Source organism: Macadamia integrifolia, unplaced genomic scaffold (genome assembly GCF_013358625.1).
Source record: "Macadamia integrifolia cultivar HAES 741 unplaced genomic scaffold, SCU_Mint_v3 scaffold2169, whole genome shotgun sequence".
Taxonomy (NCBI): Eukaryota; Viridiplantae; Streptophyta; class Magnoliopsida; order Proteales; family Proteaceae; genus Macadamia; species Macadamia integrifolia.
The window spans coordinates 19,609-46,785 of NW_024868554.1; the positions used below are offsets into that span (position 1 = coordinate 19,609).

General features: G+C 37.6%; 1 protein-coding gene across 1 annotated transcript in view; it reads left to right on the plus strand.

The window, feature by feature from the left end:
* LOC122065980 (vacuolar protein sorting-associated protein 60.2-like) overlaps window positions 1–27,177 on the plus strand; it is a 40,874-nt gene continuing 13,697 nt past the window's right edge. The window contains exons 1-6 of the mRNA XM_042629811.1: window positions 1–433; window positions 5,743–5,894; window positions 12,366–12,459; window positions 25,014–25,085; window positions 25,165–25,276; window positions 25,443–25,600. Of these exons, the coding sequence (XP_042485745.1) occupies window positions 365–433; window positions 5,743–5,894; window positions 12,366–12,459; window positions 25,014–25,085; window positions 25,165–25,276; window positions 25,443–25,600 (657 nt within the window). The 5' untranslated portion in view covers window positions 1–364. The remainder of the gene's footprint in view (window positions 434–5,742; window positions 5,895–12,365; window positions 12,460–25,013; window positions 25,086–25,164; window positions 25,277–25,442; window positions 25,601–27,177) is intronic.

A 27,177-nucleotide genomic window follows, 5' to 3' on the forward strand; every position in this document is an offset into this window, starting at 1 on the left:
TAACCCCCTAGGTCCGAAGCCCAATCTCCTTGGGGTTACTTTTCTCTCTCTTTCTTCTCTCTTTCTCCCCTAGAAACAGAGGCACTCCGGGAGAAGCAGAGAGCATAATTTGTCAATAACTTCCACTCCACACAACGCTCCTTTTTTTTTTTTTTGACAAGTACACATCGCTCCTTTACTCTGCCGGCGCCCGACCTTATTTGGGTTTTGACGGCCTTCGATCTCCTTTTCTGTTCTGATCTGTTCTGAAATTCTCAAAATCCTAATCAATTCCGATTTCTGCAACCTTTTGCGAATCTCGCTCCCATCGAAACTTCTCATTGTTGGTTAGGAATTTTTCAATCTCGAGCAGAGAAGGCAGAAGATGAAGAAGATTTTCGGTGTCAAGAAGGACAAAGAGCCCCCTCCCTCCATTCAAGATGCCTCTGATAAGGTATTTTTCTCCATCCATATCTCTAGTATCATCTATTGTTTTTAGATTATTCAACTAATGATCTTATTTACAATGTCCTCAGTTGTTCAATTGACAAAATTTTTCGATTCTGTTGTCCTTCTAAATTACTTCTGTCATTTCTATTATTTCATTCCGTTTTGAGTTTCTGGATTATTCGTTTCGTAGGATTTCGAATTAATTTGTTTTTGGAATCTCCATGTTGATCATACTGAAAGATGTTAAAAAAAAAATAAAAAAAATTCTAGCTTTTATTCTTGAAACTCTGGTTTGTTTTTGGTTCTATTGGATATAAATTTTCCTCTTAAGTATTAATAATTGTTTAACAGAATTTTGTAGTTTTTTTTTTTTGGTGGGCTGTGAGTGGGTGGTTAGCAAATGAACTTTTGGACCTAGGTCTAGGTTATGAACCTTCATAGAATTTACCAGCTTAGCAATTCAGTTCCCTCCTTGTATCATATGATTCAAACTAGGTCGAATCAAAGAGGAACTTCCTTTAGGTTCCAATGAACTGAGTGCTAGTTCGAAAAATTTCCAACTCTTTTCTACCTTGGTTATGGAAGTTCTGCAAAAGAGAAGAAAGACATATCGTGTCAAAACACAACTTACATCTAATGTCCCTAGTGTCTGCGTTTAGAAAACAAGACAGTGCAAGGAATTTATGAAGGTCTAAAAACCTGTTCATTTACACTATTACACAGACTAGCAAGCAATTCAAATCTGCATGTTAACTTCTCTTGTACATATTCATAAGGTACATACTCAAAGGAAGCCTTAGAGACTTAATGGTTCACTTAAATTCTAGAGTCTAACAATGCCATGAAACATTCTTCTAACCTCCAAAAGGATCAGATTAAAAATGATGTTCCTTAATACCCATTGTTGTTCACTTCTTTTAGCTATCACCTGTTGCAAAAATGTCTGAAAATAGGATGAATATCCCTTGTTGAAGCTTTGTTGAGGCCATTTCACCTTGATTCTCATTGTGCCCCTGTGTCCTCTTGTTTGTTGTACGCTCTAGAATGATGTGCACATGTACCAGTCGGTGTCAGTTACAGTAGCATAAGCCAACCAATTGAGGCCCTTGTTTTATACATCTGAGTCACACACTGTATACACAATTCAGATTTGTATACACAGAAAAGCAACTGTTTAATCAATTATCACACCATCACAATTTGACCCTTATGATCAGCTGCCTCATGGATTGGGCAATTGTTTCAGCAGATTTTATGATCTCGCCAAATGATATAGTCTTCACACAAACTTTATTGATAACCCTAGCTCAAAGGTGGTATTTCATACTCCTTCCTCAATGATGCTGCATAATTTGGGGTTTGAAGGTGACGTCTTGACTAGAAAGGATATGGTAATGGGGAATATTTTTTTTGGAACAAGTAATGTAGAACTAGGTTGACAAGTCAAGCCTAATTCCAATGCTGCAGGATACTCTCAGAGAACACATCAAAATCAAGGCACCAATGGTATAGATCAGATTACAATACAAGAAGGAAACAGATCTGGAAAAATCAAGGCTATCGATTCCAATAATTGGGGTTTCTATAATTAGAATATAACCAACTGTAAAGGGAAACTCAAATGCTGAAATAGGGTTAGAACAGATGTTAAAACATGAACAATCATCATAGAAGTCAGAAACAAACCAGACCTAATTATCAATCTCAGAAAATAGAACAGATTAGGTCAAAATATCCAATCGGGCAGAACTATGGGTGATTTGTGTAGCAGACCAACCAGTGGTCTGATGGGACCCAAACTGAGATCTGACCACCTTCAGATGGGGCCTAACACTCGACCAAAAGATGGGGATAATCAGGTGGTTGAAAGCCCTTGAATCAGGGATAGATTGGGGAACAAGAAAGAGAGTTTCAGAACTGGAAAATAGAAAGTATTGCAGATTTGGTTTACCTGGGATGAACTGAGATGGAATTTGATAGCTTGGAGTGCTTTAAAACAGTAAGATAAAAGATAATAAAAGAGAAGAGGACCTCTTGGGCTTCCCACGCAGAGAGCCAACTGGATCAAACACCAGTTCCATCAGCCTTGATCAAACACAAGACAAAATGTCCATGGATAAGGCAGCAGCAGCTACAGCAATTTTTTTCTTCAAATTGTTGAGCTATGGGAGCCTTCAGGCTTGTATTTATGGTTAAAACAAAAAGGGGGCTAGTCCTCCAATTTAAAAAGTCTCAAAAATAGAAACTTCTAATTGGTTTCCTATTACATTAGTTTCTAAAAACTGAAAATAGAAACAAATTGAAAAAGGAAACCAATGACTTGGCTCAACTAATTACTTAATTCCTAAGAAATAACAAAGATAACGACTAAAATTGAACCAACTAAAAGGGAAACTAATGAAGAAGGAAACAAACTAGTAATCCCGTATGCAATCTTAAAGCCCCTCTTTTAGGCCTATAAAAATGGCTTCACACTCAAAGCACATGGAATCAAAGGCCCAAAATATATGGAGCCCAACCCTAGGCTTATTCCTAATAAGATAAGCCTATTTCGGTGATGAATCTGCATCAACAAGCTAAAGTCAATGGTCATCTTGGAGCTTGAGGATATATAGCTCTCCCTCCCCCCAACCAGAAATTTAATTTGAACTCGAACCTTAATAGTTGAATTGGCACCTCTAAAGTATTTTGGGTGAAGAGTGAATTGGCACTTCCAAAGCAATATGGGTGAAAGAGCACACATAATATTATTATAACAGTAATTCCATAAACATTTTTTTATTTTTTGGGTGAATAAATAATTCATTACCAAGGAGAAGAAAATACATACATGCCCCAAGAGGGGAGGGAGAAGGGAAAAGACTTAGCCCTCAAGAAGAGGCTGAAGTCCTAAAAATAGAGCTGAGAATCTCCCAGGAATCAACAATGTGGCAGTTTCTAGGGGAAGGGATACAAGTGGTAGCAGCATTAGAGATCATAGTTGTCACGGCGCCAAGGCGAACCAAGGCGGTGGAGGGTTATCTAAGCGCTTAGGCGAGAAGACACACGCCTTGAGGCGAACAAGGCGACCAATTATTTTTTATTTTCCCTATTTTCTAACATTATTTAGTAAGCTATATATACCTTGTATCATAAAAAATCAAGATTAAGCAACATCAAGTCATTAAAAATCAACATTTAGCCATATTAAATCAGAAAAAATTAACATTAAGTTATAAAAAATCAAAATTTAGAGAAATGCTCTGGTTCTATAATAAGTTTAACTGGTCAAATGATATTATTTTTACATGAGACTTTTTGTATTAGTTATAATATAAAATCAGATTTCCAACAAGTCTAAGATTACTTAAATCTAAGTTGTAATGATAAATTTATGCTCCGGTCAAATTTATTTTTAAGTGCGCGAATGCTGTTAAAATCGCCTGAATGAAAATAATTTTATGGATATCAAAACAAAAAATTATTTTACCGGACTTTTGGTTTTTAGCAATGTCTTAACATGATAGAATTCATAAAATTTTCATAATTGAGAAAAACTCCAGCATTTAAAAGTTGAAAATCGCCCCTATAACCAAAATCCAGTTTTTCTTCTTGGACTGGGGGGTTGACTTTTTATCCTTTTGGAATTTGATTTTTAAACTATTTTTATTGGATTCAAACAGGGGGTATTTGCTTATTTATGAATAATATCTTAAGTAAGCATTTACTTAAATGATATTTGGCATAAATAAGTGCCAAAACACAAGGCGGCATGCAGTGCAATAAGACGACTGTCGCCTAGGTGACGCCTAGACAACTATGTTAGAGATCTTAGCTTTTACATCAGAAAATATGGAGCTCCAAATATTTCCAAGAGACCGAGAATTGGAGGTCCATTTCCTATGATTACACTCCATCTAGATTTGGTTGATTGAAGTACAAAAAACAAGCTTGGCTACCAGATCGCAAATAGTCTTCCCTTGGAAGGTCTAATTCCATAAACATTATTTATCTTGTTGAAGGAATATTTACTTATTATTTGGCCTTCACTTCTTAATCTGAGTAGTACTTGGCCTTTTCAACTGCTCTTTCCTTAAAGTGATTGAAATTTAAAATAATAAGCACTGAAAACTTTTGTAATCAAATGGAACCTTTGAATCCCTTTTGAATAAGTTAACAGATGCTGAGAGGATCAACAATTTCAAGTATGGAGAGGGGATTAATCTGTACTTGAAATATTAGTGGGGATAAGACTAAAAGAAAATCAGAAACAGGGGGTTTTATGTAAATAATATTAGTGGTCTAGCTATTAAGAAAGAAGAATTTATCTTCTTCCTCACCACTTCATGATAGAAACGAGATGCCAGCGGTAGAGGGATTCCTTGGGAACGATCCAGCCCCACACCCCCCCCCCCCAAAAAAAAAAAAAAATAGGACTCCAAATTGCAGGTCTGTAATCCCCAAATATATCAATTCAATGGTCACGAATTGCAAGTTTTGTTTGATGGTAAACTTAGAACAGTTTAGTTGCAGGTCATGGTTCTCACAATAGAGATGATTTGGGTAGATAAGATCCTAGGTGTCGGGTTGCCCTGGGGTTGTGAGGTTAACCCCAAAATTTCAAATCAAACGGTCTTACAACCAGAGGATTCTATCAATTTCTATAGGTTCCCAAAACTCACATCGGAACAGGGAGCAGTAAATAAGATGAAACAATCCAACAGAAGAAGAATAAAAGAGAGAAGGACCAGACCTGAAGGAGGGATTCTGGAATCGAGCAGGACTCATGATCAGTAACCAGCTGGTAAATTCCTTCAAGTTCAATTCAATCCAAATTTCTAATCCTTGGTTGTATGTTTGTATTTTAAAACTCAAAACGAACCTATTCCTATCTTGAAACCGAACTGAAGATGGAGTTCAAACCAACTTGGACCCCTACTACTACTAAACAAGAATAAAATAGGGAATACAAACGACAACAACAAAAAACTCAGCCTTATCCCAACTTAATGGGTTTGGCTACATGGATCCATAAAAAAGGCAACGGAATAGGAAAAAAGTCCACACAGAGTTGGGGGAGGGGAGAAATGAAAGGTTGAAAGATGAGAAAGGGAATACAAGTGGACAAAAATAACTCCAATAAAAAGACGAAAAATCCTTAATTATCTCTATGCATAACTGCATCAAATGTTCTCTGAAAATTTTGAATACTTTTCTGACATTAAGTGCAATGTCTGTTTCATATATACTTCTATGTATGGGTTGTCATATATACAAGTCACCTATAACCTTCTTTGTATGATATTTCCTTTACTGATGCATAACTATTTTCAGATCAATAAAAGAGGTGAAACTGTTGATGAGAAGGTCAAAAGGCTTGATGCTGAGCTTACTAGATACAGAGAACAGATCAAGAAAACACGGCCTGGTCCTGCACAGGAAGCTGTGAAAGCTCGGGCTATGAGGGTTCTCAAGCAAAGGCGAATGTAAGTGCCTTTTTTGCTGCTTTTCATTTGTAAACTCTTTACTCTTGCTATTGACAATATTGTAAATCATGTAGTAATATAATTATGGCTTTAGAAACAAGCTTGGAGCATGGGTCTTGAACCCAAATATTCATTAAAGTTTCTCCTTGGACCCCTAACTTGTGGAAACCTGCAAGTTCCTTAAATCTAGGTATTCTATGGATATGTTTGGAACTACGTCTTATTCGAATCGTATCTTTTCTTTCCGTGACGAAGCTTCAATTCTTCACAAGTTTTTATATTTGATCAATAACAGGCTCCGAAGGATAAGTATGATGTGTGAACAAAGTTTTATTGGATGAGGAATTTAAAATTGAGACTGTAGAATATGGCGAGGAATTTTGGGGTTAAAAATTAGGAGCAAAATATTTGGGTTTGTAATATTTATAGAGCGATGTTTAAGTAAAAGAAAGGGGGGGGGGATCCCACTCGGCATAGTATTGGAATTGCTCTAAAATGGATTTTTGAAAACTAGGCTTTTGGTTTGAATTGGGCTAGGATAAAAAGGGATGTGAGTATAGGAAGCATCTTGGTTAGAGGGTCTCTTTGGAGTATAAGTATGGTTTTAAGCTGGTTTATAATAGAGGTAGTGTTTGAATGCAGAATGGATTTTAACAATCATTGGAAGCGATTGGTCTCTAATTTTGAAGAAAAGATTAGAATCTAGGCTTATGGTCATGAGAACCATTAACAGAAACAACTGTCACACCTTGCCTCAAATTTGGCCAAGGTATGTGGCACTGGATACCCACATCCAGTCAGCCTAATCCTCAAGGATCACAGATGCAGTACCTTAATTTCACAAATGCCATCAAGATCACAACTAAGATCAGAATACGCTAATAAAATCATATAAATAACACTGGTGATGTATTAAAATGATAAATTACAAATATACCAAATTCATTTGTTGACAACCCACATGTGTAATATTTACCTCTTACATATAAAATCAATGTACATCAAAAGAAATTACCGAATAACAGTAATGAAATCCATCAGCAACCCAGTGTCTCATAGACATGGGCCTCACAACTGCCGCCAAAGTCCAATCCTGCTTCATCACCGGTTCCACAATCTAAAAATAGTAATCAACGAGGGGTGAGCTTCCCAAGCCCAGTGACGGGTGTGCCTACAAGCACACACAACATCATGGAACCAACACACACTCTCAGTAATATCACAGATGCATAGCCACATGATCCATTTTATTTATATTTATCCATTCTAATTACTAAGTCTCAATAAGTATGGATATAAGTGCTATAAGCAGCATAGGTGGCATCCCCTCTCTAGTATGTCGGGCTTCGGAGATACAAGCTAGCTGCAAGCAGGAGTCAGCTAGTCCCAGAAAGAATCTTGGTCCCCCAGCCAACCCTTAAATAGTAACCCCTGACAGCCATGGTCTCGGAATCCCACACCGTCATCGTGCCCCCCATGCTGTCTGACAGTTATGTGTACAGTACGTCGTACGATGCTCTGCCCTCTCAGAATATAGTACGTCATATCCGGGCTTAGTAGTCCTCTGCGACCTACCACCGAGTGGGATTAGCCAATACCTTACCCACTATTGGCAAGGGGTTATAGCACTGAGATGTGATCCTAAGTCCTAACCATATGCATCTACATGCATCCATAGCATTCATAACATCCATAGCATCCAATCACATATCCGTGATCACAACTGTTACACTGACCTTTAAGCCCACAATACCGGAAAGAACCTCGGCCACATTGTGCCTCAGACCGTCAATATTACAACCATCACCACACAACTAACATATTACACATCCACAAAACCTTGATCAAATGAAAGTTGGTAAAAACATGCAACATGTGAAATATATAATTTTATATAAAATAAATCCATAACATGGTAATCGTCACATTCCACATGAGCAGGCAAACATCAAAATATATATGAAACACTCCGTAAAATAAAACAAATACCCACTCACCTTGATACCCGAATCCGATGTCTTTCGATGAATTCCCGTGACTCCCGTTAATGCGTGTCCTCGCCTAGTATCTTAAGTTCCTAATTTTAACAATTCAAAATTTAAATTTAGTTTTAGTCTTTCACTACCCTAGAACAACTTTAATTTCAAAGATCTTCATGAATTCCCTCACCGGAATCCAACCTAGCTGTCGAGTAGAGGTACGGATCCAGATCAGTATCTTCCCCAACCAACTGACCTAAATTACCAGCTCAGCTTCCTAACACTTGTGTAGGTCACTTACTTGACCCACACAACCATGAATTTCCTATTTACTTAATAGGACCAAACTACGGGGTACTGGTTTCTCGATACCAAACTAAAGTGATCTGTAATTTTCCTAGCCCTTTGGTCCACACAGACACCCTCACATTTCATTCCTTCTTACCCAGGGTATTTTCACCCTTTCTTGAGTCACAATTGGATCAGGTCTCATACCCAATATTCATTCCCGAGGCAGTTGAGGCCATATCCAACACTGGGGAAAGTTCAGCAGTGATTCTGGATCCCATCCGGTAGGTATAGTCTGAGACCACCAGCTGGCTGGACCAGCCTGCTGGACATGGTCTGCAAATAGCAGAATTCTGCCCATCTGTGGACAGAATCTGCCAGGCAGATTCCCCAGGTTCTGATCTTCCATTTTCTTCCTACTAGGTCTTCTTATATTGTCAAACATGGGTGGGATGCTTTATTGGTCAATTACAGTCCAATTCACCCAAGTCCTAATACAGTTCAATTGTTCCCAATAGGGCTTTTCTTGGGAATTAACTGGGATTTCTATCCAACTGCACAGACAGAGATCCATCCCATTTAATTCACTACTCATATACATTTAATTGGGCTAATTAAAATTTATGGAACTCCTATATATTTCCAATTTGGGTTCCTTTACTAGGCATAGGGTCAACTGGGGTCAATTGGGTCCCAATTTAACTCAATTTACTCCCTGAGTATGTCTACTAATTATACTGTTCATCCTTGGGCAATATTGGAGTCATGTGTGGGCAATTCCAACCACCAATTTCACCCAATTTCATTCAATTATGAAAAGCCCTATGATTTAGGGTTTTTGGGACAGTCCAATAGCCATTCGAGTTCCAATTTGGGTTTCATAGTTGGTGCTTTTGCTGTAGGAGACTGTATTAAGTGCTCACAAGCAATACCCTACCTTTAATTTCACTTCTGTACTCCCGTACCTTTAACCGACTCCTATTTTAGTTAAATTCACAATTTAGGGTTAGGGTTTACCTTCCCGACAGGTTTCAGGTGAGCAGGAGGGTCCACCATCAGCCGTATGACCTATGTTCCAGCTCCCAAATATGGCAGCAACATAGCAGCACCTGGGAGTATGCAGCAGTAGCAGTCGCAACACCACCAGCTGCACTGGTGTGCACAGCAGCAGCAGCCGCAGGCAGCAACAGCACCAACAGTTGCAGCAACAGCAGCCGCAGCAGGGCAGTAGCAGCTGCAGGGCAGCAGTAGCTTCCTTCCGTCCGTCCTTTTTCTTCTCTTCCTTTTCTTTTCTTCTCTCTGTTTCTTGTATTCTCAGCAACAAAAGAAAGGGAGAAACAGTCGACCTTTCTCATTTTATAAGCTAAACAGACCCTACCTTAGGGTCTGTTTGGCAAAAGTACTTTTATAAAAATCTATTTTTCCCTCTTTTAAACTTAAATAACTTTTCAAAGAAAATAGGTTTCGACATGAAACCAACTGCATTAGAACCTTTGATCATGCCTTTATCCATGGTGGGAATGGGTGAAATAACCCTACAAAGTATTGGGGCCCACAGGGAAAAATTCAATTTTCTGGGCATTCTGCCCTAGATATTTCACCTTATGTGGGACCTTACCCACACATATAAGCCACCTAGATCTAGTACCTATTCATCTCTCTTGCCTGTGTCCCCTTCTACACAGCTATACCTAACTGTACGCATCTGTTCAACTGTGCATCTACAGTTTCTGCTTCTACTTTTATCCCTTCATCTTACTAAGTTAATTTTCACCTCTAGGACTGAGGGGTTTTTAAATCCAGTGTGTTACATCAGCTGGATTGAGTTCTGTATTCAAACCCTGAAAAATACAGAAATTTACTTACCAAAAGAAAATTTTCCTCTATATAGATTAATTCCCTTGCTCCTTGCCATCTAACAATTTCCTTGATTCGTCACCAATTGATCCTAAACCATGTAGGTACTGCCTAAACATGCAATTCCTTACCTCTCAAAAGAAATTACAACCAGATGCCAATAGTAAACACTTACCCTTCTCCTTCCAACCTCCGTTCGCAGTAACAATGGTGACCTATCAAAAGAGAAGATGATGAAATAAAACCAAATTTTAGATTAGGTAGGGAACTGGGAAGACGAACATCTTAAGGTGGGGAGGGGGTCTCCTTTGTTTTCCCTAATTATCTTCTTGACTATATTCATCTTGTATTTTCGGCTTCCCCTTCTTGAGGCCAAGGCATTAGGGCTTATTTGCATTTGCTACAGTTGTAGCTTAGATTGATGTTCAGTTTAAATGGTCAACCTCACCTCTACTTCTAATTTGCAAAGAATTTTTTCCTGGCATTGTTGTTCTTTCATTGAAGGGATCTAGAATTAATACTCTGGCTGTCTTTACAGTTCATAAAGGCTCTTGCTCAGGTGGCCCCTTGTAGATGGCTGTAAATAGACTCCCCTTCTGTCAGAAGACTGTGTCATAGTCCCGTGCCTGCCAATTCTAATCAGAGGGCTCTTAGGCTGCTGATATGAATTAATTACTGACCACAAGGATTTTCCCTTCTCTGGCTAACTTGGATTCCAGAAGGAACCATTAAACTTGGGGTTGCTATATCAGCACTATATATATATATATATATAGATGGATGGATGTTTCGTGGATGTTGCTTGTTCTTGGGTAAAACTTTAGGCTGCCCAATTGGTTCTATCCATGGATAAGAATTTCGATCTTGAGGCAGGTTTTGACCCAGCTTGAAACTGAGATATGGGCCAAAACCTGCGAACCCAGGTTGAAACCTGGTATTTTCTGGTCAAAAGTCGACATGTCAAAACTAGTCGAAATTGGGCAGTTCAAAACTGGTCAGAGTTGATCGAAACTTGGCACTTTTCAGTCGAAACTGGTCGAATTACTGAAATAATTGAAATATTGTCGAAACCAGATTGAAACCAGCTACAAATTGAATCCGACCATGCATCTCATCTCGGGCTAGCTCACAACTAGAAAATTTTGTTTAGAACTTCAAGTTTTGACTGAGATTTAGAACAATGGTTCTATCTCTTTCCCTCTTGACTGAACTTAGGACTGAATTCCTCTCAGGTAAGATCCTTCCAGCCATCCCTTATCTCTTCTTTCTGTTTAGACTTTCCAGAACCCCTGTTTTATGAGTAATTTTTTGCTGTCTTGTCTTCGTAACTCACTCGCTACTTGCTAGTTCAACTTCAGGTTTTATAGTTAGTCTTCCGTCGACATTCTCTTTCTTGTTGCCTAACACTATTTGACTGTTAGTTCTTCTATACTGTGAGATGTAGGTTTTCTGCTCTGTTTTCTGGTTTCACTATAGTTGTTCCATCTCAGCATCTTAACTTCTATTATTTAATTATTGCTGGCTGTGGATTAGTTACTTTGTGCAATTCCCTTCCTAAAATTTCAGCATCATCCAGATTGTCTTTGAGCTGTTATACTTCACTTGTTTGGTTCAGTTCTACCACTGGTTCTGTTAATGTGGAGAAAGAAGAAGAAAATTCTTCTTAATTACAACCAAGGGAAGAATTTTTAATTTATTTTTTCTAAATTATCCCCAGGCCATTTAAAATACCAGACTTCAAATTTATTTACAATTCTGTCCTAAGTTCTGTTTGCTTCCCAAAAGGATCCTAAAGTGTTCTAGATATTTACGAAACTGTCATTGATCGTTGAATTTGAGTTATTTTTCATTTTTGTGGGCCCATAACGACCCAATCTTGGTCTCTGCAAAACATGGTTGTTACATTTGCAATATATGCAAAACTATACGTTTAAGTTTGGTCATTGGTGTGAGAGAGTTTATTTAGATTTTCAGTTTTATAAAATAAATTACTACAGGAACTAGAGGTTTTCTCTATTTACTATGATGTTCAGGTGCTTAAGAACTTGAACAGTAATTTATGATTGATCATTTCTTTAGGTTTCTTGTGTTGGAGTCCAAAGTGTGTGTGTATATATATATATATATATATCTAAGAACACAATAAGGGGCATTCCATCTTGATGCCAGTTAATAATGAAATAATGTCGAAATGTCACCATATACATTCAGATGGTATACTGGAATAGAATCATCCTGAAAATTCTCAACTGGCTTATAAATAAGTTCTTATTGAAAATTTGAAAATTATGACATTTATTTTTTCTTTTAGACATTGAGTTCACTTCAACTAGATTCTTATGGTCAGGTATGAAGGACAACGTGATATGCTCTACAATCAGACATTCAATCTTGATCAGGTTGCCTTTGCTTCTGAGGGACTCAAAGACGCTCAACAGACTGTATGTACTAAAGAACTTACTCATTTTCCTCTTTTTTTTTCTAATCATTGTTTCTGGTTCATTTGTTCCTGTGTATGACTAGCTTCACAAATATCAAAGCATTAAGCAGAGATATATTTAGTAAATATTTTAGTACTTCAAATATGGGCTATGGAGTCTCAGTACCATTATGCTTTTTAGGGCTATGGAGTCTCAGTACCATCATGCTTTTTAGTGGTCTTGGCTCACACCATGTGAAATGTCGATTTCCTCATCAATCCAAGGTGTTTTGTTTATGGGTTCCATTTGAAAGGTCATATTGTAATGACCCAGCCCTCTACCGTTAGCATGATCTTGTCTACTTTGGCCCATGTGCCTCATGGCTTTAAAACGCGTCATACCAAGTTAAGGAGGCCACCCTTTATCAGTAGCTCTGCATCATTCTCCCTAGCTGATGTGGGACTAAAGACATACCCCCTCAATGCCTCTTCCATTTCTTGCCCAACCTTTGGGGCTCAACGGATTTAGGCCATTTCTTGGGCTTGACACATATGTCCCAAATAAGTTGGCTGATTAGATTCGCTTAAAACCACCTACCGGCTTGGATCTCTTTAATCACCAACAATACATCAACTAGGGGTGAAACAGGGCCAGGTTTTTTGAAACCCCAGCCCAACCTTGAGCCCTCTTAGCTCAACCCAAGCCCAACCCAGCCCTGAGGTTGCGCTGAGATATCTCAGCCCAGCCAAGCTGGCCCTTATTGAGCCTGATTTTTACCAAGACCGGGCCCTTTTTTTTTGTCTTTTGTATCCTTATATGTGCTGAAAAAAGTTTAAATATTCAATATCAATCATTCTTAAAAATATTGCTAACATATTATAATAAATCAAGAAAACATAGACCCACAATATATCAATAACATGTAAATAAAGACATTTTCAAATGAAAATTGGTTCATAAACAAACTTCAAAGTTCTTTCAAACCTCCCAACCCCCAAAAAAAAAAAAAAAAAAAAAAAAGATTAATTAGGGTCAGGCTGGGCCGGGCTCAGTCTAAGGCTTGAACCCGGACTCGCCATGCAGGCTGAAAAGCTTAGTCCAGGCTCAGAGTGGGCTTGGGTTCACAAGGCAAAAGTTACACCCCTAACATACACTATATGAGAAATGGTTGCATATTCCTATAAAGGGAAATTGCCTTTACATGGCCCATTTGTTGGGGTTGGGACTTGGGTGTCGTGTATTCTATTGGTCTACATAATTATGATTGAGTCTATGTTTGTAATTGGGTCGTGTTTTGGGTTCATTACATCTACGGGGGTAAAATTGTAATTGTGTGGGGATTTTGGGTTTCTTTATAGGTTTCTTATATATTGTCTTTGTGTGGAAACCCTAGACATAAGTAAGGGGAGATCACTTTGTTAGGTGGAGAGTTTTTATGGCATAGTGAAAAATCTCTGGTTCTCTTAGGTGGATGTAGGCATTTGTACTAAACCACGTTAAATTACTCGTGTTGTGTGTATGGATATCTGAGGAAAGGTCGGTGCGTAAGGAGAGTAAAAGAAGGTACACAAATAGATTGTTTTTTTCCTAAGAAGTGTGTGGATCTTATTTTCTTTTACGGCATGTGTGTTTGTGTAAAAGAGGAAGAAAGAGGTTGCATTGAGAAGGAAAAAAATGTGGGTTTGAAACCCATAAAGAAGAAACAAAAGGAAAGAAGACTACACTTAGTCCGAGAAGGAGAGGAATAAGTTCTTCACCAAGGAAGATCTTTATAGAGGAAATAAATAAGTATGAAGAATTGAAGGGAAGGAGAACTATACGAAAAAGAAGGGTGGTAGTCATTGTCTTGTATGGTGTGATATGAAGGAAATTGAAAAACTTTTGAGCCAGCTCCATACATGTTTGGATTTTGTACGGAAAATCTGATTTTGTATAAGAGATGTGGAACGGAGGCTGAAGTTTTTTTCGGCGTTTTGGATTCTGTGGAAGGGTCAGATCAGGTATATTCCGCTTTGTTGGTGAAGATCTTGTGGGTAGGTGCAAAGATCAACGGTAATCAAGTTCATTGAGGTCGATGGCGGGCATGGAGGGAACAAATCTGGTAAATCTGATTGCGGTGAAGGCTTCAAGGTTCTCAATAGAAGGCTTCAATGGCCATAATGACTTCAAGAGGGGACAATCAAGGCTCTCAGGAAGAAATTGGAAAAGCCGAAGAAGATGGAGGATGAGTGGCAAGAGTTGAAGTATCTAGGAAACAACACGACCTAGTTGTATCTTGTGGAGAACACTCTTTGGGAGATTACTGGTTGGTAGATCCAAAGTAAGTCTGGGCGAAGCTAGAGTAGGTACAAGTCTAGGTCATCGACCAATCGGATGTTTTTTAAAAAACAAATATGTAGCCTTCAGTTGTTAGAGGGATAGAGATTTGAGGTATACTTGGATGTGTTCAACAAGATATTGACGGCATTGTCAATTTTAGATGTTAAGATCGAAGAGGAGGACAAGGCACTTCTCTTTTTGGCGCCGTTACCTCCATTTGATCATATTGTGACTACACTATTGTTTGGTGAGGATACTCTCAAACTTGACGAGGTTATTGCTGCTTTGTCAATGAATGAGACACGGTGAAAAAATAACAATGAGGATGTGGAGGAGTGTAGTGCTTTGGTTACAGTTGGTAGTCAGGGGAGAGGCAGATCAAATGAGAAACTGGAGGAGTTTGACAAGTACAAGGGTTGCTCCAAGTCGAAAGGTTGCAAAATTGCTTTCTATTATTGCAAGGAGGAAGATCATATAAAGAGGAATTGTTGAAATGTAAGGACAATAAAAAAGAAGAGGATAAGGAGTGATGGAGATAAATCATCAAATGTTGTTGTGGAAGGGTTTCAGAGTGATGGAGACATCCTTCTCACTACTTCATCAAGTGTAGAAACTTCAGATAGGATTTTTTATATTCGGGTTCATTTGAATCATTTCATGTGTCCAATCAGGGATCAATTTGCTACATGTTGTAATGGTGCTATCAAAATGACAAATAATGCAAAAGGCAAGATTGCTAGCATTGGGATTGTATGGATTCCCATGTTTGATGGGATTGTGTGAATTTTTGATTATGGGAGGCATGTGCTGGATCTAAAGAAGAATTTGATTGGGAACACTGGATTCGAGAGGTTTCAGATGCTTATTTAAGGGTGTTCTCAAGATTTTTGGAGGGGAATCTGTACAAACTTTTGAGGAGTGTTGAAATAGGTGTAACCATAGTTAATAAGGCGGTAAGGCGACAGAGGCGTTTGAGGGTATTTCGGAGCGCCTTAGCGATAAGGTGGGCATAAAGCATTGCCTTGTTGACTAAAGCGTTCCTATGTAATTTTTTTTTTATAAAACCAATCTATTTGGTTCAAATCCTAGTTGAATCCATATGCTAAATAAATATTAAAGGTTCATACTTCATACCAATGCAAGATATTCATCAAGAAAACCAATCAATAAAGTGAATAAACTAAGTTCATCTTCATCAAAAGATGAATTAAGTTTCATGGACAGATTTCTAATGGAAAATCCAACTTGAATAAGGAAGCTGAATTTAGACTAAGTCACTAAGAACAGAATTCAATGGTAAGAATCTTTAAAAGGCTCAAAGGGCAACAAAATAATGAACTGATTTAGATATTAACCATATTTTGAACCTTAAACACTAATTTGAAATCAAAATCAGAAAACAGAAACTTATAAGAAATGTTGAAGAAAGACAATAGAAGATTGATTTGTTTTAGGCTTTTGAAAACACTGACTAAACTAGAGCTGAGAACTAGCAAACAAAATTAAAAATTGAAATCAAAATAGGGCAGATTAAGAACAAAATGCAATTCAGCAACTGTCCAACTGATGACCTACTTAATGGCAATCTAACAGAATAAGCTAAGCATTAATAAACTAATATATTGCTGCATATAAGAGGCTATAAGCATATTGAAATATTGAATTAATTAATTAAAAATAGAACCACAACCCACAGGAAGAACAGAAGAAAGAAGGAAAAAAAAAAACAGGTATCTTCTACAGAAGTTGCAGAACAGAAGAAGAATGAAGAACAGAATAAAAAAGAGAAATAAGGGAGAAGAAAGAAGAAGGGAAAAAGAAAAAAAAAGGGTACAGAGTTCATCCGCTCAGTGAAGAACAGAAGAAAATGAAGAAGAAAGAAGGAGAAAAAAAAAAAAAAAAAACAGGTATCGTATGTAGAAGTTGCAGAACAGAAGAAGAATGAATATCAGAATAAGAAAGAGAAATAAGGGAGAAGAAGGAAGAACGGAAAAAAAAAAAAGAGATAGGAACAAAAAAAAAAGGGTACAGAGCTCAATAGCTCATCCGCTCAGTGAAGAATATAAGAAAATGAAGAAGAAAGAAGAAAAAAAAAATAGGTATCGCATATGAAGAAGTTGCAGAACAGAAGAAGAAAAAAGCGAGAAGAAAGAAGAAGAAAGAAGCGAGAAGAAACAAGAAAGAAGAAGAAGAAAGAAGCAAGAAGCAAGAAGAAAGAAGAAGAAGAAGAAAGAAGTGAGAAGAAAGAAGAAGAAAGAAGAAGAAAGAAGCGAGAAGAAAAGAAAGAAAAAAAAAACAGTCACCGTAGCTGCATGAACAAGAAATAAGATGAAAAAAAAAAAAAACCAAAAACTTACCTGTAGAGTGGGTACGACTGTTCGCCGGAGTAAGCTCACCGCTGCCGGAGAAGAAAGACTTAAATAAGAAGCCGGAGCAAAATGGTCGCCTGGTTCTTCTTCTCAAAACCCTTACTCAAAATCCAATTCCAAACCCTTTGTGAATCGTGTTTCACTGTTTTGGTTTTTTGGTGGAGTAACTTTAGTTGTTAGAAGCTGATCCCATGCATCTCAAGTGTTAACATGACCATACACCAACCAATAAAAAATCGATATTTGGAATCTACTTAAAGCAATTTAAAATAAGTAATAAATTATAAAATGGTTATAAGGCGTCATAAGGCGATTAAGGTGTCGCCTTATAGCGCCTTCTATCATAAGGCGGCCGCCTTACGTGATACACTTAATGCGGACTACTGCCTTACGGCTTCTGGTCCGCCTCAGCTTCTAGGCGTTGCCTTAACAGTGCCTTACCAGTGCTTTAATAACTATGGGTGCAACTACTATTGAAACTCAGGCAAGAGGTGTATGTAGATAATAGAGACTATATATGTTTCATACGTTGAACAAGTGCAAGTTTGAAAAGAAGCTAGTGTCTTTCGCTTTGGATTTGATGAGTGGCTCTGATCTCTCAGAGCTGGTTGTAGACTTGTAGTCGTAGGAGAGGTGAAGCCACGTCACATCGTGCGGCAGCATTTAGTTATGGGATACCCCAGGTGGGACTGTGAGCCATGTTGGTTCATAGTTTATAAGGCGGTAAGGCGACAGAGGCGTTTGAGAGTCTTTCGGAGCACCTTAGCAATAAGGCGGGCATAAAGCATCTCCTTATTGACTAAAGTAATTCTGTGTAATTTTTTTTATAAAACCAATCTATTTGGCTCAAATCCTAGTTGAATCCTATTACTCATATGCTAAATAAATATTAAAGGTTCATATTCATCAAGAAAACAAATCAATAAAGTGAATAAAATAAGTTCATCTTCATCAATCATCAATCATATTAACATATAATATAAATACATAATTTTGAAACAAAATTATAAATATAAAGAAAAGAAGACATAAAATATACAAGTATTTATTATACTTACCACTATGATGCCAATATGAGTGCCTAAGCCCTAAGGTCATCCACTATATTTCAACTCCTGTCAAAGAAGTAATTAAGAACGTAGAATTAAAACACATCGAAAGTAAAAATCGAGATGCCAAATTCAATGGATGAGAAGTGACTAACCTGGGGATTCTTAATCATTCTAAAAAACTTCAATGAAGAAAAAACATAAAATAAACTAAAATGCTAAAAATTTAGTAAACAAGGAAATTCAAATACTTAAAAGTTAAAGGACTTAAAAAACTTTAAAGTTCAAAGACTCAAAATATTTCAAAGTTCAAAGACTCAAAAGACTTTCAATCCAAATCAGTAATTAAATTAAAATCTTCTTCTTCTTCTGCATTCTGTTGTTGACTTGCATCATTTGGAGCTATGCCATAATAGTCCTCAATGTTTTCATCATCACGAATATCCTCTTCACTCATCTCATCCACTTCTTCATCTGAAGAATCCTCAAGCTCAACCGTCCTATCATGCCGGGTATAGCAAAGATTAGTTCCATTGGTAGATGTTGGAGCCCTCCTTGGTCTATTGTGGCCTTGATATGATGAAGATGCCCCAAGTGCTCTATCAACATCTCTCCAAGTGAGATAATTCTCAGGATGAACTAATTCATCCTCTGATTCACCAATCATCTACTCACTACTCCAATTAAGCTCATCAAACAACAATGGATTGTAGTTTCTGCATTGTTCTTTTATTTCTTGGAACCTTGCTTGAAGTCGGCGATTATACTGAATGTAGACAAGATCATTTAACCGTTGATGCTCTAACCTATTCCTCTTCTCGATGTGAATTTGAAAAACATTAATAATATGAGGTTATCTACTTATCTTCAATAAAACCATATTTAGTGAAGTACAAGTACTCAGAACTCAATATTCACAAATTCAAATGTGCTCCAATTGCACTCACAACCAGAAGATGAGCAAGAAAGACCAAGTATGCGCAATGCAAGTTTTGAAAGGTCAGGAGTAGTACTTCCATGTCAAGACCACCAAGAGACTAAATATATAATAAATAAAAAAAATAAGTTAAGTAAAAAATCAACATACAAAGTTCTAAACTAATTAGAACTTTAAAAGGAAATATACTTATTAGGATTCAACTTGTCCCTTTGTCTAATCGCCATGTCCTTTGAAAAACTTCCTTGAGCAGTTGTATACTCAGCAATCTGGAGAATGATCTTATCTTGCAAGGTCTCATCAGGCACCAACCTTACAAGAACATTATTGAAGGCATCACTTGCTTTTTTAGCTAAGTCCAACTCATTATCTGGATTATCTGCTATTGCCTTAAAGAACTTGTTTGGATTGAGGAAAAAAGGCAGCTAAATATATTAGTCCATTCATCATAGTCTCACAACGGTGATAAACAATCGCTATGATTTTCTTCCATTTCTTTTCATTGTCTCCAATTTTTTTTTTTATGTTCTTTGCCACTTGTATTGCTATATATATTTCAGGCATAGCAGGCAACTCATCACCATCTATAATCCTCAAGAGTTGAAGAAGATGCTGTGATGCTCTTATACAATCCATCACACCATTCTAGAATATTGTAGCAAACATAGTCTTTGAAGCTTTCTTCCCTGCCTCTGTAGATGCAAGCTTAGAACGGGACCATTCATCATCAATAAATAATTTTTTTAAAGATTCTTTGTGCTTGTATAAGCTCTGGAGTCTTAAAAAGGAAGAGGCAAATCTAGTCACTCCAGCCTTTACTAAGTCTCCCCTTTTTCTTTTTACCTCATAGCTTCTAGAAGGCGAGTGTGCCTGTAGATGAATGCAGTTAATTTCCTGCCCTTCGATATAACAGACATATAGGAGCGTAATTTTCCTATTTCCTCCATCATAAGGTCTATGTAATGAGCTAAACATGGACTCCAAAACAATCTCTTCCTTTTCTCCATTAGTGGTCGACCCGCTGCAACATAGTTGGCAACATTATCAAAGGCTACTTGAACCACATAATCTTCACCAATCTCTTCAACCTTACTATCAAGTAGTTTAAATAACATTTCAACTATTTGTGATTGGTTAGATGCATCCATAGACTGCAAAAAAAAAAAGGTCCCCTCCGGACAGTTGACAAGAAAATTAATTAGGTGCCTTCCTCTCTTGTCTGTCCACCCATCAGACATGAGTGTGCACCCATATTTCCTCCAGTGTCCTTGATACTTCACCTTTAACTCATCAATTTTATCATTTTCAGACTTCAATAGAGGCCCCCTATAGTCATGAATTGAAGGGGGCTTGAACCCTGGTCCATATTGACCAATAGCCTCTACCAATTCCTCAAAACTCCTTAACTTCAAAGCATTAAATGGAACACCGTTCTCATACGCCCACCTTGCAAAGTAAGAACAAAGTTTATCTCTTTCTTCTTCTCCTCTTACATGGTTCTCCATTGTTGTCTGATATGGACCTTTATCCCGCCTATCTGCAACCACTTCTTCAGGAGTCCTCCTCACATGCTTATCCATGGGACCCCTTATTTGTTGTTTGGATTGTGCTTGAATGATAGCTTTATTTCTTCTTAAAGTTGTCCCAGAGCTAGGGATGGGATATGAAACCCCAAATCGGATACTATATTCTGTTGTGGTCCCGTTACTTCTGTAGGTTCAGCACTAACATCCAAATCATCCAAACAATCAAGGTTCCTTTTCTTCTGGTTCTTCAAGATTGCATCTCTCATCTCTTTAGCAATTGCTTCCATTGTTTTCGCACACTTGGCTACATCTCCATAGCCTCCAATAAGATGTTGCTTTAATCGTTTTATTTCTCCCATGACATCCTTCCCACAAAGGGTGCATTTAATCCAATTTCTATCTGATACGTCAGGCCAATACCCATATTTCCATCTAGGATCATTTAATTTAGCTCTCTTTTTTGGATCCTCGCTTGGATCAATCATTGACTGTGCAGTGACAGCAATACTTGTATTTTCACCCCCACTGCTACCACCAATTGTTTCTATAGATGAGTGGATTCAACTTGTCTCTTTGTCTAACATTGTAATGTAAAAAGGTAATCAGAATAAGAAAAAAGGGAATATTACTACTATAAGGGAATATTAGCCTATTAGGTAATAAGGTAATAAAAGCAAATGCCTCCATTTAAGAGATATGGGAAAATCAGAATAAGAAAAAGAAAAAATACTCCAGGAAAAATAACCCAGATGTATACTTATGTATGTAGAGATATGAGAAATTGAGAAGACGGAATAAGAAAAGAAAAAAAAAATATATACTCAACGATCAACATAGAAGACATTAAGACAAATTAGAGAAGATTACAGTTTTTAGTTTTCAGTTTAAAAATTAGAACATGCATTTTTCGGTTCCTAGTTTTCAGTTTAAAAATTAGAAGACAGATTAGAAAAGAATGGAAGAAAAAATTAGAAAATACTCAACAATCAACATAGAAAAAATAAACAATAACATATATGAGAATTGCATACAGAATTACAGCTAGCAGATCAAAGTGTGTGTATGTGTGTGTTAAAGACTTAAAGGGAGCAGAGGCTGGCGGCTATCATTAACTATAAAAGTAACTAGGAAGAAGGAAGAGACACACAGTAACTCGTAAGACTCACCGTAGGAAGAAAAAAAAAACAATACTCAACTGTAAAAGACTTGAGAGTTGTTACATGAGAGTCGTACGACTGTAACGACTCTCAAAGTCTCACCGTAGGAAGGAAAAAAAAAACTGTTACACTTACCATAGTTTTTAAGGCGCTGATGCGGTCTAGAGATGGTAAGGCAATGCTCCGCCTTACGTGAAGTGGCTTCTTATGGGTTTTTTTTTTAAACACATTTTAAAATTACTTGATGAAGATTTGAAATATAGATTTTTTATTGGTAGGTGTATGATTTTGTTAACACTTGAGATGTATGGGATCAACTTTACTCCACAAAAAATAACCAAAACAAACAAAAAAACACGATTCACAAACAGGGTTTGGATTTTGTCAAGGGTTTTAAGAAAGGGCTTTGAGAAGGAATCAAGGAACAAGGAAGAACCACTGATCTAGGTGACCATTTTGCTCTGCAGCAGTGAACTTCATTCTTCTTTGACAGGAGTAGAAATATAGTGGATGACCTTAGGGCTTAGGCACTCATTTTGGCATCATAGAGGTAAGTATAATAAATACTTGTATTTTTTATGTCTTCTTTTCTTTATATTTATAATTTTATTTTATAATTATGTATTTATATTATATGTTAATATGTTATGATGATTGATGATTGAATATTGATGATTGATGAAGATGAACTTAGTTTATTCACTTTATTGATTTGTTTTCTTGATGAATATCTTACATTAGTATGAATATGAACCTTTCTTTATTTAACATATGAGTAATAGGATTCAACTAGGATTTGAGCCAAATAGATTGGTTTTATAAAAAAATTACACAGGAACGCTTTAGTCAATAAGGCGACGCTTTATGCCCGCCTTATCGCTAAGGCGCTCCAAAAGACCCTCAAACGCCTCCATCGCCTTACCGCCTTAAAAACCATGACATTTACGACTTACGACTCTCAAGTCTCACCGTATGGTGTATGATGAAGATGAAAGAAGAAGGAAGAGGAAGGGAGAAGAAAGAAGAAGAGAGAAAAAAAAACCTTATGGTGTATGATGAAGATGAAAGAAGAAGGAAGAAGAAGGGAGAAGAAAGAAGAAAAGAGAAAAAAAAAAGTGCACAAAGTAGATAAGAAAAATTAGAAATTAGAAAAAAAACGATAACATACCTAGAGAGGTGGAAGGAAACTTTGCCGGAGGTCACCGAAGGCTGTTGGAGGAGAATAATAGTCGCCGGAGAAGAATTAAAGGAGGAGGGACAAGGGAGTGAGGGACCTCACCGTCGGTTTGGGGTTTTGTGACTTGGAGTGGAGATTGAGAGATGCGATTTGGGGTTTTGTCATATAAAGTTTTTGACCCAATGCATCACATGTGCATAAAAACTTATACACCTGCCAATAAGAAAATGTAATTTGGAATCTTCATCAAGCAATTTTAAAATGTGTTTAAATTTTTTTTTTATCCAATGCATCACATGTGCATCAAATTTATACACATGCCAATGAGAAAATGTAATTTGGAATTTTCATCAAGCAATTTTAAAATGTGTTTAAAATTTTTTTTTTATCCAATGCATCACATGTGCATCAAACTTATACACCTGCCAATGAGAAAATGTAATTTGGAATTTTCATCAAGCAATTTTAAAATGTGTTTTAAAAAAAACAAAACACATAAGGCGACCGCCTTTGTCGTAAGTCGTCCTGAGGCGTCTCCTTTCATTTCTTATAGCGCCTTATAGTATAAGGCGACCGCCATAGTCACTTCACATAAGGCAGTGCTCTACCTTATCATCTCTAGACCGCATTAGCGCCAAGGCGCTGGTAAGGCGACGCCTTAGCGGCGACTTAAAAACTATGTGCTGGTTTGGTTATGATGGACAAGCAAGGACGCCATAGGTGTGGGTGTGGGCCATGCTGGTTGGATATGTCAGACAGGCAGAGAAAATGACAGTTTGCAGAATTGAAAACAACACTAGTCGTCTTTAGGGTGGATTGTAGAATCGAAGCCAGGGTGGAGATTGTTGTGGTTGGGTCTATCTTGTATTATATGGGTCCACATAGTTATTATTGGGTTTGTGTTTGTAATTGAGTCAGGTTTTGGGTCCATTACATGTAAAATTTTAATTGTGTGGGGATTTTATTTTTGTAAGGTTTGGTTCTGTGTGAAAAAACCCTAGACATAAACAAGGGGAGATCACTTTGTGAGGTGCAGAGTGTAGAGAGTTTCTTTGGCATAGGGAAAAATCTTTGGTTCTCTCAGGTGGATTTGGGCATTATTGCCAAATCATGTTAAATTCCTCGTATTGTGTGGTGATTGTTTTCTTGGTTTCTTCCTTGTGGTTGCACATTCATCCCCGATACCATTGAAGGGTTTCATAAATGATCCACCATTTGACAAACAATGTGGCTATTCCGACTGTAGAATAGAAAGGACATGATCTATATTAGCCACATGTCAAATTTCAGAGCCTTATTTAACCAAATACCCTCTCATGTATTGGCATGCATCCCCCTGTATGTCCATGTACGACTATGGTAGTTTGGTATTCTACACCATCCTATAGTCAAGGATTTTCAAAGCTTTATTTATTTTTCCAGTTGTCAAAGTCTAATTGGCGTTGTGAGTAGGGATCTTGGGATCTACATGTTCACAAAATTTGGGCTCCATTTGACCTGTTGCATGGCAGATTTTTAGGGCTGTTTAGGTAAGGCTTACTAAGTGGACTGTTTAGGAAACCTTTGCCATTCTTATAAACAGAAAATCCCAATATGGGATCCCTAACTCATTGGTCACATCGGTCAAAGCTAGTGTGATGTGATTATCAGGATTATTAGATAAGTATATTTTTCTTGCAGATAAAGGACATCAATCTTGTGGAGGAAAGGGCAAATTAGAGAAGGAAACACCCCTTGTTTGTTGGATGCTTACAACAACAAAATCAGACTGTACAAGTCAAAAAGATTTTGTCAAGTTTTCCGCTTATTGCACCATCCTTATTGATAGACTAGGTGGCACCGATGATGGTTGAGCCAAGGTCTAGAAGGGAATTTAAGTATCTCCATTCAATTTCTAGATTCCTAGTTTTCAATTTTTTTAGGAAGTCGGACCTCTGTTTCTGTTATATATTTCTATCTTTTGATGTGAGTTTTCAGGGATCCAGTAATATGAGTTGTCACTGAAGTTTTTGACAAGCTCAGTCTTGTCTGTGTTTTTCAGATGACAGCTCTGAAGTCTGCAAACAAGGAGTTGAAAGGAATGATGAAGACTGTGAAGATTCAAGACATAGATGTGTGTATTTCTTATCCTTGTTTCTATACATCTTAGATAGAAATTGATGAAATTGAAGAATTGATTCTTCTTATGATAGAACATGCAAGATGAGATGATGGACCTGATGGATGTGAGCACTGAAATTCAAGAATCTCTTGGTAGAAGCTATAATGTTCCTGATGACATAGACGAGGAAGAACTCATGGGTGGTAAGTTTAATATCATACAGTAACATGATTGTGCGCATTGTTCTTCTGCCACAAAAATATATTTTGATGAATTTCTACTGTTTGAGGAAAACCTTGGGCCTTCATTTTAATTTTATCTTTCGTAGAAAAAGTTTCTGTATAATTTTATTTTGGGTTCTATGATCAGAGCTTGATGCCTTGGAAGCTGACATGGGAATGGAGACAGATTCTGATGGGGTGCCCTCTTATCTTCAACCTGATAAGGAATCGGATGTGGAATCAGAGCTCAACTTACCTTCAGCTCCATCAGGGCATGCAGTGCCACCAGGCAGGCATAATGCCGAGGTACATTTGGCCTCCATCTGTTTTGTTATTAGCATTTTAAGTTGCTACCATATATGAAGAAAAGGCTATATCTTTTTATCAATTATTATAGATATGACCCTTGTACAACATTTATTTGTGAAGTCTTTGAGAAAGATCAATACCCAATATTACTTATGTTGCAGTAGCTCCTACTTTTGGAGTTCACTGAGGCATATAATTTGCAGACGCATCTTTCTTTTTTCCCCACCTCCCCCACCTCCTTTTCTTTTTGGGGTTTGCCTTTTTGATTTCCTTTTTTCCTTTTCACCCCACAGCCCTACTGGATCATTGGAAAAAATAGGATGATATTTCTGTTCCTTTCGAAATCTATGTCCAAAGGAGGGTGAGTTCCCACAAGGCTATCGCCCCCTAAAACAATTCTGCAACCATTTTTATAGGATTTTTTTTTTTTTAAATCCAATAAATACTTGTCCCATATTCAAGTTATTTTTCATGATCTCTCTCCATTATTGGAAAAAGAAAAACTACTTGATTCTTCCTAGAATCTCTCCCTAACCACTTTCCTGTGATTCCCTACCTCCTACCATTCCAACACAACCACACTTTCTATAAGAGTCTAATCTTACACCATTCTATATGTCGCCTCTCTCTCTCTCTCTCTCTCTCTCTCTTAACTTCTTCAATTGTTCCAATACACAGCTTCACTTTCTACAGATAACAATCTGACGCTCCTTTCTTGCCATCCAACTAACTCCGTAAATCTCTCTCATCTCTCCCCTATCTTTCTAGTTTTTACCACCTTAACTACTCTCCATGTTTCTTAGGAGTATCTCTTAAAGTCTTCCATGTTTCTTTTTTTTTTTTTTTGAGTGAATAATATAATTTATTACCAAGAAGAAGAAGAATATACAAGACCCCTATGAAGGGGGGAAAAGAAGGGGAACAAGAGCTGCCCTCAGGGAAGAGAGGCCCCAAGATGCAACAATGTGGCTATTCCTAGGGGAGGCAATACAACTTTTGGAAATCTTAGAGGCCTTAGCTTTAACATCAAAGGAGATGGAATCCCAAATCTGACTAAGAGTACGAGAATCGGAGGTCCATTTCCTGCGGTTGTGCTCCATCCAGATCTGGTTGATGGTAGCACAAAAAGCGAGCTTCCCCAGAGTGTCGCAGACGGAAGATCTAGCAAAAGTCATCCACCCATTGCCATTCCCTATGAAAAGGAAAGATTCTTCTGCTCTTGGGCCAGCATTTTAGGAGGATTCCTTTCCAAATGGAGGAGGAAGTAGGGTAGGCAAAAAGGAGATGCTCAATATCTTCAGAAGTAGACCCACAAAGACAACTCGAGGGAGAGATAGGGATCTTCCGCTTGATGAGGAAGCCATAGGTAGGGAGGCAGCCGGTGAGAGCTCGCCAAGTGGTGAAGCTGTGACGGGGAATGTGATGCTTGAACCAAACAATCTTATGCCAAAGGGAAGTAGAGCCCCGAGGTCTAATGAAGTCCCAAGCAGCTTTGGAAGAGAAGGAGCCTGTCGTAGAGGGAGTCTAGATAATTGAGTCCCCCCTTCTTAGTTGGGCATCAGAGATAGAAGGCA